We start from the raw sequence: 14,497 nt of genomic DNA, 5'->3' as shown, positions 1-14,497 counted from the left end.
TCCATGAAACTTCACAGAAGCAATTATCTAATAAAATTTGACATCAAGCTGTGCATGGAGAAAGTATGTGATCAAAAGCTTGAGGATTTTAAGAAACCTATTTAGATTTTAAGAAACACCTTTGGGTTAAGAAAAACGTGAAACACAAATGGTTAAAAGAGAAACTATATCACCTGTCTCAGTATGGAACAGTACAAGGGGATCCACTTTTCCAAACATTACTACCCCCTTAAGACTGTTGGCAATCTTCTATATTATCAACACAATATTTTGCTGTCAAACTGCTAATAATCTTTCTTAAAAGATAGCATGGCACCTGACTCACCATGAGCAACAAGCTTATATCATTTCATGTATTTGTAGCAACCAGTACAGAACTGAACCTGTAACACTGTCAAGCCCAATTAATGTCACCAACTTGAACAATTGCTGAGTTTGTGGTTTAACTCACAATGAATTGCTACTTGAGAAAGTTAAATTAAATCTGACAAGATCATGCTTTCTATCTTTTTGCTATGGCTAGTTCTCCAACTGGACTTCACAAAAGCATTTTTCTTCCACAACTAATTCTATAGCGAGAGGCAAGTTAAACATAGTGATGTTATAGTGATGTTCTGCTGCCCTCTACTGGTAACCCATTATTATTATTATTTTTATTATTATTAGATTAGAAAATAACAGCTTTTGAAATTTTAATGTCTAAAAAATTGACAAATGTTAAGAATGGATAAAATACAAAGGAAAAAAAAATTAAACTTTGATTGTCAATTAAACCTTTTCTTTAATGAACACTTCACGTGGTTGGACAGTTACGTCAAAGAAACCTGACAGATAAAATTCATCTCCGAACACTGTACCAATCTAGAAGATAATTTCTGTTATCATTCAATAATTCAAACAATGAAGTATATGCTAAGTGTAGAATCTGTCAAATGCAGCAAACCTTGCTACAAACTTTGTATATTAAAAATAATAGCTTCATCTCCATTACATCCCAAATTCAACTCACATTTTGAACTGGCCTCAACGAAATAAGACAAAACTGCTATAACTCAGAAATTGTACTTTGAACAAACAGAAACATACCTTGTAAATTAAATCCACATACATACCAACAGAAGGCTCAGATGTAATGCCCATGCTCTGGAGCAAAGCTTCAGCTTCCCTTCGTTTCTTCTCAATATCAGTTTCTTCATTCTGTGGCAATTCTTTCTTCTGATCAGCCTAAAACAAAATACAATACTTCTAGAAAAAACTAACACAAAATAAGATTACATACTTTTTAAACTATACTTACTGTATTCTATGTTAGAAGTCACGTTATCAATATTACTGCTTTTAACCAATTCTCTTTTCATCTTTCTTAAATTAGTTGGAATACAATTCAGTTGATTTCATATAATTCCAGATGGTCATTGCTCACAATTTCTTTAACCATCAAGAACATCATAGATAACTCTCATCCATTCTTTACATATGGATATTATGGGGCCTGTTCCACCGTTGATCGAGATCATGGATAACCTATGCCCCAAATCCATATACAGTGGCATGCAAAAGTTTGGGCACCCCTGGTCAAAATTTCTGTTACTGTAAATAGCTAAGTGAGTAAAAGATGACCTGATTTCCAAAAGGCATAAAATTAAAGATGACACGTTTCTTTAATATTTTAAGCAAGATTACTTTTTTATTTCCATCTTTTACAGTTTCAAAATAACAAAAAAGGAAAAGGTACCAAAGCAAAAGTTTTGGGCACCCTGCATGGTCAGTACTTGGTAACACCTCCTTTGGCGAGTATCACAGCTTGTAAACACTTTCTGTAGCCAGCTAATAGTCTTTCATTTCTTGTTTGAGGGATTTGTGCCCATTCTTCCTTGCAAAAGGCTTCTAGATCTGAGAGATTCTTGGGCCGTCTTGCATGCGCTGCTCTTTTGAGGTCTATCCACAGATTTTCAATGATGTTGAAGTCGGGGGACTGTGAGGGCCATGGCAAAACCTTCAAGCTTGTGCCTCTTGAGGTAGTCCATTGTGGATTTTGAGGTGTGGTTAGGATCGTTATCCTGTTGTAGAAGCCGTCCTCTTTTCATCTTCAGCTTTCTTTTTTTTTACAGACGGTGTGATGTTTGCTTCCAGAATTTGCTGGTATTTAATTGAATTCATTCTTCCCTCTACCAGTGAAATGCTCCCTGCGCCACTGGCTGCAACACAAGCCCAAAGCATGATTGATCCACCCCTGTGCTTAACAGTTGGAGAGGTGTTCTTTTCATGAAATTCTGCACTGTTTTTTCTCCAAACATACCATTGCTCATTGCAGCCATAAAGTTCTATTTTAACTTCATCAGTCCACAGTACTTGTTTCCAAAATGCATCAGGCTTGTTTAGATGTTCCTTTGCAAACTTCTGACACTGAATTTTGTGGTGAGGATGCAAGAAAGTTTGGAGAAAAAAAGGGTGCAGAATTTCATGAAAAGAACACCTCTCCGACTGTTAAGCACAGGGGTGGATCGATCATGCTTTGGGCTTGTGTTGCAGCCAGTGGCACGGGGAACATTTCACTGGTAGAGGGAAGAAAGAATTCAATTAAATACCAGCAAATTCTGCAAGCAAACATCACACCATCTCTAAAAAAAACTGACGATGAAAAGAGGATGGCTTCTACAACAGGATAATGATCCTAACCACACCTCAAAATCCACAATGGACTACCTCAAGAGGCACAAGCTGAAGGTTTTGCCATGGCCCTCACAGTCCCCTGACCTACACATCATCGAATATCTGTGGTTAGACCTCAAAAGTGCAGCACATGCAAGACGGCCCAAGAATCTCACAGAACTAGAAGCCTTTGCAAGGAAGAATGGGCGAAAATCCCCCAAACAAGAAATGAAAGACTATTAGCTGGCTACAGAAAGTGTTTACAAGCTGTGATACTTGCCAAAGGGGGTGTTACCAAGTACTAACCATGCAGGGTGCCCAAACTTTTGCTTCGGTACCTTTTCCTTTTTTGTTATTTTGAAACTGTAAAAGATGGAAATAAAAAAGTAATCTTGCTTAAAATATTAAAGAAATGTGTCATCTTTAACTTTATGCCTTTTGGAAATCAGATCATCTTTTACTTGCTTAGCTATACACAGTAACAGAAATTTTGACCAGGGGTGCCCAAACTTTTGCATGCAACTGTATATGCATTTTCTCCTTATCCCTTAATTTCGGCTTTTAAAAATCCATCAATACCAGATTTAAGATCAACAATAGACACACCTTCAATTGTTATTTGTGAAAGAGAATTCAAAATTTCTACAAACCTATCCAAATATCTACAAACCTAACCACCCCTAAGAAGTCTGACTCTAATTTTAAGACCACACCCCATTTTCCAAGACTTGCCAATCAATGGAAATAGTTTTTCTTTGTCTATTTTATCAGTTCCTATTTTCATCTTTGCAGCTTCAATCTAACCATCCTTTAAATCTTCTGAATTTCAGGAAATACAAGCCATGTTTCTTTAACCTCACTTTGTAATTTTACTCTTTGATCCTGGTAAATGTGCACTTACTCCCTCTAAGGACAATACATCATTACTCAGATGTTGGACCTACATCTGTTTAAGGTACTCAAGTTGTGGTCTGGACAGCACTAGAACATTGCTTATATCCCCTTATAGTCCAGTTTTCTAGAACAGAAAGGCCAGCATTCCCTTAGTTTTAATTATTTTCAGTAACTGTCTATGATATTTTAATAATCTACTGACTTGAATCCCCAAGTTTCTTAGTACCCCACTATCTTTAGCTTTTCATCATTTTAAAAGTACATTGTTCTTTCATTTTTAGGTCTAAAGTGGATCACTCTTCATTTGCCTGCTTTCGTCCATTTGCTTAATTATTATCACTTTATATCAATACCACATCTTCATTTCATCTGTCAACTGAAAAATGTTTTTTATTCCACCATCGAAGTTAAGACAGATCATTAAGTGCTCCTGCCCATGCTAGTGTAGTGGTTAGCGTAATGTTATTACAGCACCAGCGACCTGGGTTCAACTCTGCCGCCCATTGTAAGGAGTTTGTACATTCTCCCCGTGTGCGTGGGTTTCCTCCAGGTGCTTCGGTTTCCTTCCACATTCCAAAGACATACAGGTTAGGAGCTGTGGGCATGCTATGTTGGCGCCACTTGCGGGCTGCCTCCAGCACATTCTCAGCAATGCAAAAAGATGCATTTCACTGTGTGTTTCGATATACATGTGACTAATAAATATCTAAATATCTAATTCAACCTCAAATCAATGACTTTCAACTTTAGCTAACGTTCCCTCATGAGAAACTTTATTACAACCTTCTGAAAGCTTTCTCACTGGCATTTCCCTATCCATGACTGAATTCACCCCACAAGAAAATTTTCTCTCAACATACCACCACACATTTATGCTGGCTCTCTGTCCAGCTGAAAAAATTCTTGTCATTCTATCTTAATTGCAGACTCTCACACAGGTGTTAAGCTAACTCCTCTACAATTCCCTGAATTCCCCCCACTACTTTTCTTAATTATAACTGTGGCATGAGCAGATTTCTCTGATAGAGGAACAGTTTCCTAGTCTAAAGAACTTTGGAAAATTATATTAATGGGGTCTGCATTGTTCTCATCTGCTTCCTGGGACCTAAACCATCTGATCCTGGGGTTTCATCTTTCTTTAACAGCACTATTTTCTTCATTACTGTTAATTTCCTTCTGCTAATCTTGTTGTATCCTTGCCAATGAATCTAAATTAGTTCCCTCACCCTGTCCAGGATTTCATCCTCTGATATTAATGTATAAATGTAATTATTCATACCGACCATTTCTTTATTTCACTTCTATCCTCACCATTCATTTTATAGAGCCTATTATCACCGATGACACCCTTGTATTTCCCAAATATAATTAGTAAATATTTTTGTGGTTAATTTTTTATATCCTTCTTGTGTTTCTATTCATTTTACCCTTTTGTGGCTTTAACCATTTGTTTTATCATCTTTGGTTGTTCTAGATACCTGCCTCAGCCTTCAAAATCTCTGTTGATTCAAAATCATTGTTCACCACTCACATCGGCCTTTTTTATCTGCCTTTTCCTTTACTATTAATGTTTTCCCAATACCTCTTTAGTTGTCCATTACTCATTTGAGCATCTTTTCCCTTTTGGGGTAATGATCTGGTTCTACATTATATTATTTTTTTTTTCTGAACACCTTTCATGATCCACTAATGTTTAATGCATTAGCAAATTTGTAAAGGACATTTTCAATCCCATCATATGGAAATCAGCTTTGCCCAAATCTAGAATTTTAGTAGCTATTTCTCCCTTTAGACCACCACAGTGAACTCTGTAGATCAGAAAGCATCTGTAGAAAATATTTCAGGTCGAAAGACTCTTCAACAGAAGAGGAAAAAAGAAAAAAGAAAAGTTAGTTTGCACATTAGGTGATGGGGGGTGGAGGTGGAGCTGAAGGGGATGGATAGGAGAAGGGGAATATCTGTGATAGTATGAGGTCATGGGGATAAGCTATATTTCTGGTCAAATGGGTTAATGGGGACAGAAAGAGGGTGAGTATACAAACAAAGAAACATAACGTGCTGCAAATAGCAGGACAATGGGACATGCCTGGCAGATCAACTAGTGAGAGAGAAAAACTCAGCCAATGTCACACATTACCCAGCACAAAATCATAGAATGGTAGAATGGAACTCTTCAGTTCCAACCAACAACCCTTACAAATTTATCCAATGCGCCCTTGAATTTCACAATGGAAACTGCCTCCACATCTGTAAACAGTACACTGCAGATTCCAATAACACAGTGAGTTAAAAAAAATTCCTCATGTCACTCTTAATTCTCTTCCCATTTATATCTATGACCTCCAGTCCTCCCACCATACACTGTTCAGACCCTACGTCATCTTATATACTTCTATCAAATCTCTCCTTAGTCTCCTCTACTCCAAAGCAAACAGTCCCAGCTTTTCTAATCAATCCTTGTAAATGTAATCCCTGATTTCAGGAGCCATTCCTGTAAATGTTTTCTGGACCTTTTGTAATTCCTTCACTCATACCCCTAGTTATTTCTGCTTCTGGTCCCTTTTTTAGAACAGTATCCTTTATTCCATATTCATCCAGTATCCTTTATTCTCTTCATCCTTCCTACCAAAACCTCATATTTTTCCACTCTAGAGGTACAGAGAGTTAATGCTTCAGGTCCAAGATCCTTTCCCTTTCATAGATGCTGTCTGACTTACTGAGTGTCTCCAGCATTTTCTGTTTTTATTTCAGATTTTCAGCATCTGCAGTTTTTTGATTTTCATTTACTGTCACTTCTCTTCCAGGAACACCAACCTTGAAGAAGTTCTCCTCTGCTCTTTGGTGGGATTTCTGTCTCTTTTGACTTGTTTACCCTCAATGGTTTCTTTTTCCGTTCTGTTGTGAAGGATCTCAGAACTGAAATGTTAATTCTTTCCACAGATGCTGCCTGACCTGTCAAGTATTTCCAGTATTTTGTATCTTTGTTATCGTATCCGAATCTGATGGCCTCAGTGTTGAGCATTAAGGCCCTGAGCGATAACAGGCCTCAGGTCATGAAATGGAGTGACACAGAATCATAAAAATGTACAGCCTGGAAACAGGTCATTTTGTCCAACTTGTCCATTCCTACCAGTGGCCACCCTTCCGTATTAACCCCATTGCCCAGCACTTGGTCCACAGCCCTCTAGATGCCTAAGCAATTCAAGTGCTCATCTAGACACTTCTTAAATGCAGTCAGTGACCCAGCTTCAACCACTATCCCAGGCAGTGCATTCCAGGTACTTACCACTCTCTGGGTGATAAAAGTCCCCCTCATCTCCTCTCCAACTCCCTTCCCTCTAATCCTGGACCTATATCCTCTCGTTTTATCTGGCTCTGATATGGGGAAAAGTTTCCTGCAGTATATGCTATCTGTACCCCTCATTTTATATACCTCAATCACCTCCCCTCTTAACCTCCTCTGCTCCAGAGAGGAAAGACCTAGCCTCTCCAGTCTCTCCTCATGACTGAATCACGTCAGGCAACATCCTCATGAATCTCCTCTGCACGCTCTCCAGTGCTACCACATCCTTCCAAGAGCCTGGTGACCAGAACTACATGCAGTACTCCAGCTGAGGTCTTACAAAGGTTATATAAATTTGGAGCATAACCTCCCTACTTCTGTACAATACCCCAACTAATGAAGGCCATTATCCAAAGTTCCACCTGCACTGCCACCTTCAAGGTGCCTCTGTTCCTCAATACTCCGGCCCATCGAGTCCGCTCCACCATTCAATCATGGCTGATTTTTTAAATTCAACCCCATTCTACTGCCTCCTCCCCATAACCCTTAACCCCTTTAGCAATCAAAAACCTATCAATCTCTGCCTTAAATACACACAATGACTTGGCCTCCACTGTGCCCTGTGGCAATGAATTCCACAGATTCACCACCGTCTGGCTGAAGAAATTCCTCCTCATCTCAGTTTTAAAGGGATGTCCCTTTGTTCTGAAGCTGTGCCCTCAGATCCTTGACTATCCTGCTAATGGAAACATTCTCCTCACATGTTAACCCTTTCATTCCCAGAATCTTGTGAACCTCCTCTGGACCATCTCCAGGGCCATCACATCTTTGCTTTTTCCTCAGGTCAGTGCCCTAGTCCCAACCACTTTCAACGGCTTCATCAACAATTTTTCTTCCACCATAAGATCATTAGTGGAGATAATTAATTCTATTCACAGCTCCTCATGCAGCACACAAAAGTGCCAGGCAATGATCATCTCCAACAAGAGAAGATCTAACTTCTGATCCTTGACATTCAGTGCCATTACCATCTCACCATCAACATTCTGGGAGGTCAGCATTGACCAGGAACTCAGCTGGAACAGCCATGTAAATACCATGACTACAAGAGCAAGTCTGAGACTGGGGTGTCCTGCAGTGCAAGACTCATCTTCTGCTGCTCCAAGGCCTATTCATCACCTACAAGCCACAAGTCAGGGTCATTCATGATGCATGTCCTAACCTCATTAGTGGTCCCAAAATGCAAGACCTCATATTTATCTGGATTAAACTCCATCTAACATTTTTTAGCCCATTTCATCAAAACGTCAATATCTCTCTGCAGCTTAAAAAGGAACCTTCCACACTATCAACAACTCTGCCAATCTTCGTATCATCCACAAACTTATTGAACTTGCCTCCCACACCTGCATTCTAGTCAAACACAAATATAACATAAGGGTTCCTGCCCCAGTCCACGTGGGACACCATTAGCCACAGGCATCCAATTGCAAAAACACTCTACCATCACCTGTCTTCTATTGCCAAGCCAATTTTGGATATAGTTCTTTTGCCAATTAAATGTGGCACACAATAAAACACACCAAACAATGACTTTGCCTAACAACTATACTTCCTCCTTAATCGCAATTGATTCAAACAACTCAAAGATTCACTACGTAGTTTCAAATGAGACTCATTAATACTTCACAACTCTTTTAGTTACACAACTCTTTAGTTTACTTTCACAACTTCCAAAACTCACTACTTGTATTTAGATGTCACCCAGTCTTGATGAACCTAGCCAGGATTTGATCATGCCGAGTTCTTCTTCGAGTCCCTGACTCAGTCTTTTCCTTCAGTGGTTGGTCTCTGGAGTCACTGCTGCTGATCATCTCATAAGGAACCTTTTCATACATTTCTTCGCATACGTTCCAAGCATTGCTTAGTTCTTTATTGCCATCTATGCAGTTGTAATTCCAATCTTCACCCACATGAGTATGTGTTTCTTTAACTTTTTGAAATTCATGCTGGCGCCATCCACAATTAATTATCAGAGTGTTTGAGCTTTTTGTAATTTATCAAGTTGTCCTTTTCACAAGATGTTAGTTCCCAAAATATTCCTATTTGCTTGTTCTGTCCTCAGGATAGCTCATAGTGGGACTGTTTACAATGGAAGAGTTCACAGGGCAGTAAAGCTGTCTCAGCTACGTTCTCAATTGATGCTGAGCAGGTGTCAATTACATGACCTTCCTTCACTGTGCTTCTTTGTTCTGTGCTTCCCAACATCTCTTCCTGGCCAGTAGAGTATCCTCCCAGAGCCTGATGGGATACCTGTCTTTGCTCTGGCTGCTACAAGTTTGCCAACTTGCCCATGGATCCAATGGGCCCTAACCTTTTGAACCAATCTCCCATGTGGGAGAGGTAAAGGCATTAGTGAAGTCCATGTAAATCACACCTACTGCCCTGCCCTCATTGGTACACTTTGTTACCTCTTCAAAGAATTCAATCAAATTGGTCAGACAGGATCGGCCCTTGATAAAGCCATGTTGGCTGACTCTAATTATTCCCTGCCTTTCCAAGTGATCATTGGTCATCTCCCTCAATTTTTTCCAGCATCTTCCCTACCACTGATGTTAGACTCACATGTTTATAGTTACCAGGATTTTCCCTGCTGCCTTTCTTCAAAAGGAGGGTGATGTTTGCTGCCATCCAGTCATTGAGTACCTCACTTATGGCCAGTGAAGATTTAAAAATCTCAGCCAGAACCCAAGCAATCTCCTCCCTTGCCTTCCACATCAGCCTGGGATAAATTCCACCTGGTCCTGGTGATACAGCCACCTTTAATGCTGCTAAGGCATCAAGTACATTCTCTTTATTTATGGAGACCTGCTCTTGACTTTCATCTACCCCTTCACTGAATTCTACCCCAACTGCAAAGTCTGTTTCCTTTGCGAATACCGCTGAAAAGTATTCATTTTGGACCTTACCCATGCCTTCTGGCTCCACACACAGATCACCTCTGTTGTCCTCAATGGGCCCTACCTTTTTCCCTGGTTATTCTTTTACCCTGAATATACTTATAAAATGCCTTCAAATTTACCTTAATCCTGTCTGCCAGTAATTTCTCTTTGCCTTCCTATTTACTTTTTAAGCACCTCCCTACACTTCTTATACTCTTGACAGGCCTCCCCTGTCCTTAGTTCCCTATATCTGTCATATGCCCCTGTTTTTTCCAAACCTCAAGATTCCTCGAAATTTAGGGTTCCCTCTGCTCATAACCCCTGGCTTTTACCCTTGCAGGAAGATGGTGGCTTTGAACTCTTGCTATTTCTCCTCCGAATGCTTCCCATTGTGCAGATTTACATTTACCTGCAAGTAAATGCTAAAGCTCTCAATCTACCTTGACAAGTCCTCCCTTATGTTAATGAAATTGGCCTATCCCTATCCTTTACCATAAACTGCTTTGAAGTATACAGAGTTATGGTGTCTATCTCCAGAATGTTCCCCTCCTGCCTATGGAACACCCCTGAATGTGATAAAAAGCCAGCAAAGCACTGCTGTCATGGACTTCAAATGATTCTAATTGCCTCTAACATTCAGACACATTTAAAATATCTTAATTTAGTAAAAAAGCAAAATCAGCTGAAAACATAAATATCCAGATCACACATGATTTTAAAATGGAACTTTTCTTATACATCCCTTCACTTTACAATTCCCAATGAAATCAATGGCTTCGCAATTCCCAATGAAATCAATGGCCTCACAGATCCTGTGGTTTGCATAACCATATATGCTGAAGAATCTCAGCAGGATCTGGCTTACAGCACGGCCAGAAAATGTTCAAAGCTCAGCCACCAACTCCAGGACTTCAACAAATGCACATGGAAATACCAAAAATTACTGCTAGCAGTTCCATGGAGCACCACTGGCATTTACCGGCAAACTCTGCACAACTATTGCACAAAATAATTCTGAACATGTTCCAGAAATTCACTACCTTTCACATATTAGCTAATATCCCTATGCTAGTCTAAATCACAGTAAACTTCACTATTATGATCATTCTCCCTTTGGTACATGCTTTACCAATTTCTGCTGGTATGCATTCTGCCACTTTACAGCTGCTTATGCACAAGTTTCACAAGAGTATTAAATAATTTGTATTTGTGAACATGAAGAAAAGTTGCAATTCCAGTTCCAATTTATCAACAAAATGTATCTGGTTTCTGTACTGATAAATGATCACATTGATAATGAATATCCACGATACTTTTTAAATATATTACACAGCATGTAGTATGTTTGCCTCACAGCTCCAGCAACTTGGGTTTGATGCTGATCTCTGGTGCTGTCACTGAAGAGATTTTATGTTCTCCCTGCAAACATATTGTTTTCCCTTGGGTGTACTGTATTCCTCCCACATCCAAAGACATACTGATTATTGGCTTAATTGACTACTGTAACATCCTCCCCCCCCCCATCATTTGGAATACATACAATATTCTTCAAAAACAGGTAAACGCTAGGTATTCTCCACTTGAAGTCTCACAAAAATTAGATAGTAGCACAAATTTATTTGTTCTTTACAGGAAATAGATAATACAGAAGTTAAATAATTCATATCACACATGTACATACAGAATATATCAAAGGAAGCACATGTACAAGTTAGTTTATGACTTACTTCCTTTTTCTTTCTCTCCTCTTCTTTCCTTTTCTTTTCCTCTCTGATTTGAGCCAAGCGCTGTTTTTTACGCTCTAATTCTGCTTTAAGCTCACTTTTATCTTTGTCTGACATGACTGTAGCCCTGTTTATAAACAATCAGAAAAGAGATCAGCAGAATAGTTTCATGAATAACACTTTTGTGTTTGTATTTCAGATTCAAAAATATAGTTTTATTAACCTACCTCATTACTTAAATAAAGAAAAATATAAAAAACTGCTGATATGCTAAATTTGCTAAATTTTCAGTAGTTTGCACGAGAAAACCAGTTGCTACCAAAGCATGTATAAGAATATGCTGCAATAGTTATAATTGGAGGGTAGGTATGTACACAGGCTTTGAAAATGGTCACAGCTTGTCAGAAATATTTATACCATGATTTACAAATGGCTTGTCAACTTCAGAAATTGGCAAATGAAGTTTGGACATTGGCAACTGAATAAGTTTATGGATGCTAAGAGGGTCAATATCAGAAGAGTGCAGATATCCCAAGGTGCGGGGGTTGCCGTAGACTAAAGAGAGAGGGAGACCATGGAGATATTTGAAAACAATGATCAAGAGTTTTAAAATCAAGGTTTAATTTAACCTGGAGCTAGTGTGGATCAGTGAGCAGCAATGACGAGTGAATGGCACTTAGTGCAAATTACCCCACAAATAATTACATTTGTTATTCCAGTTTCTATCAGGTGAATATTGTTTGACCTCCAAGCTTAGAAGCATCAGTTCCATGATCAAAAACCTCAAATCCTTTAATACAAATTACAAATTCTCTGAAAAATATACCACCTTATCGTCGGTTTGTGCCATTTTAGAAGGATATCTTAGATTATATTTTACTTTTCTATTAGCTCACATCAGTAACACATGCACGTTTAATAAATCATAATCTTAAGCTGAACACTATGTTACGGACTAGGTTACTATTGGTGAATGTCTCTTTTAAGATAGAGCATAGTGGTGTGTGTGTGTTGGCGTGATTACGACAACAGAAGATAAAGGATGTAATGACGTTTTAGAGTCAGTTAGTCGGAGGGGAGAGAAAAGAGAGAGAGAGAGAGAGAGAGAGAGAGATACCAGCCTGCTAGTTTCTCTATCGATGGATGAGAAACAGTAACTGTGCCTGTCACTACAAGCCATGTATGGATTTTTGGAGTAATCCGGTGGAGTCCACTTTGTCGTTAACCTGTAGAGGGAAACAGGTATTTGTGTGGACGGCCACGTCTCGAATGCCTTTCGGGGTGGCAGATACTTCGGAACAAAGCAGTGGAGTTCACTTTGTTGTTGACCTGTAGAAGGAAACAGGTATTTGTGTGGACTGCCACGATTCGAGTGCCTTTCAGGGTGAGGCAGATGCAGTGGAGTAGTCACTGCTGAGTAGACACAGAGGTGTCATATGGGTTCTATCGTGGAACATTTGGATTTCGTAATTACTCTCTATTTTCTCTCTACATCTACGTCTTATCTTCAGTCAACGGTGGTTTTGAAGAAGCCTTTGCTCATGTTTCACCTTATGGCTTGCTGAACTGAACTTTGAAAACTATTCCTGGTTTGCCACACACACACTACGAGTTTAGTTTTGGGGTTAATGTTTAAGATTTAACATTTTTACTTCTAACATTCTAACATTTTTACTTTTCCTTATTATCATAAGTAGTTATTAATAAAATAGTTTTTAATACTTATACGTGACTTGGGGTGTTTCTTTTGTTGCTGGTTCGTAACAACTAACTTGCACCTTTCATATTCACTTTCATAAAACAAATATTGATGAGGCAATTCACTTAAGCCACCTTAGCTCATTCATCCATAAAAATCTATAGTCACCATGTGAGCATTCTACTGTTTAATAAATGATTCAGTTTTTTTCCACTATAGCACCTGGAATTTCATTCCAAATGTCCATCACTCTCTGCATGTTGAATCTTGACAGCAATTGCAAATTTGCTATGTCGGCTTGAATTAGTCCCCTGCTGTGACCATTTAACTTGAAATTTTATATCATACTTGTATCACAGAATTGTATTCCATATCTCTATGAAGGGCATTTTCAATATTCTTTTAGAACTAAAATGCTAGCTTTCCCCAACTTTCCAAACAATTCAATACTCTACCAATAAGGATTATGAGTATAAGGGAACAAGAAAGTCATTTTATCAGCAGCTTCTATTATAAAGTCTATTCCCATGTTTATTCTCCATTTTAAGCTGTCTACCACCTTTTCTCATCTAACTAAGGAAATATTACTCCCTATTCCCTTCTTCCTCTTAACTAATGGACATGCAACTAGCATCCATTTAGATGCATAACTAAAGATCTCAAACATTTGTTTCTTCTACATTCCCTGCTTGAGTTCATAGTGACAATTTTATATCAGAGGCCTCTTGCTTTGTCTTTTCCCACAAATTCTACACCACCAAAATGTATCGACTATTGGGTAAATGGCCTTCTCTCTCTGTATCAGAACTGCAAGTCATCCACCTATGATATTGGCTCAGTTTTTCTCTTTCCATTAGTACTGCCAGACCTCCTGAGCATGTTCTACAGCACTGCTATTAGCAATATATAACACAGACAAACAAGCACAATCACCCTCTAATTAGGCCCATTTACCTGTTTGACCTGGTCTCACCCTATCACAAAAACACCCTTTGTCCTATCCATCCTTCCCTCCACATTCTCTGCAATTTAAACCCATATTTTTGTCTCTTCCAGTTCTGATAAAGGGTTTCCTGTTAGCTCTGTTTCTCTTTCCACACATGCTGCCCAACTTGCTGGGTGTTTCTAGCATTTTTTATTTTATAATATCTGACCTCCTTACTTTTTCACCAAACATAAAATGGAATGTGCAGAATTAGTAAATGTAATGCCAAAATTTACTGGCACAAATTCCACCAAGTGGACAGAGTGTGGATTGCCATTGGATTTGTTCAAGACTGTTAAAAATTTTTTTGTCTACAAA

General features: G+C 38.8%; 1 protein-coding gene across 6 annotated transcripts in view; it reads right to left on the bottom strand.

Moving 5' to 3' along the window:
* Positions 1–14,497, bottom strand: part of LOC127576716 (cytoplasmic dynein 1 intermediate chain 2-like) — a 94,788-nt gene that overhangs the window by 58,317 nt on the left and 21,974 nt on the right. For all 6 annotated transcript variants that reach the window (XM_052027409.1, XM_052027446.1, XM_052027404.1 and 3 more), the window contains 2 exons: positions 11,499–11,622; positions 1,113–1,224 (listed from right to left, as the gene is read on the bottom strand). In XM_052027409.1, the coding sequence (XP_051883369.1) occupies positions 1,113–1,224; positions 11,499–11,612 (226 nt within the window). In that variant the 5' untranslated portion in view covers positions 11,613–11,622. The remainder of the gene's footprint in view (positions 1–1,112; positions 1,225–11,498; positions 11,623–14,497) is intronic.

Source organism: Pristis pectinata, chromosome 1 (assembly GCF_009764475.1).
Source record: "Pristis pectinata isolate sPriPec2 chromosome 1, sPriPec2.1.pri, whole genome shotgun sequence".
Lineage (NCBI taxonomy): Eukaryota > Metazoa > Chordata > Chondrichthyes > Rhinopristiformes > Pristidae > Pristis > Pristis pectinata.
This window is presented reverse-complemented; position numbering and strand designations above follow the sequence as displayed.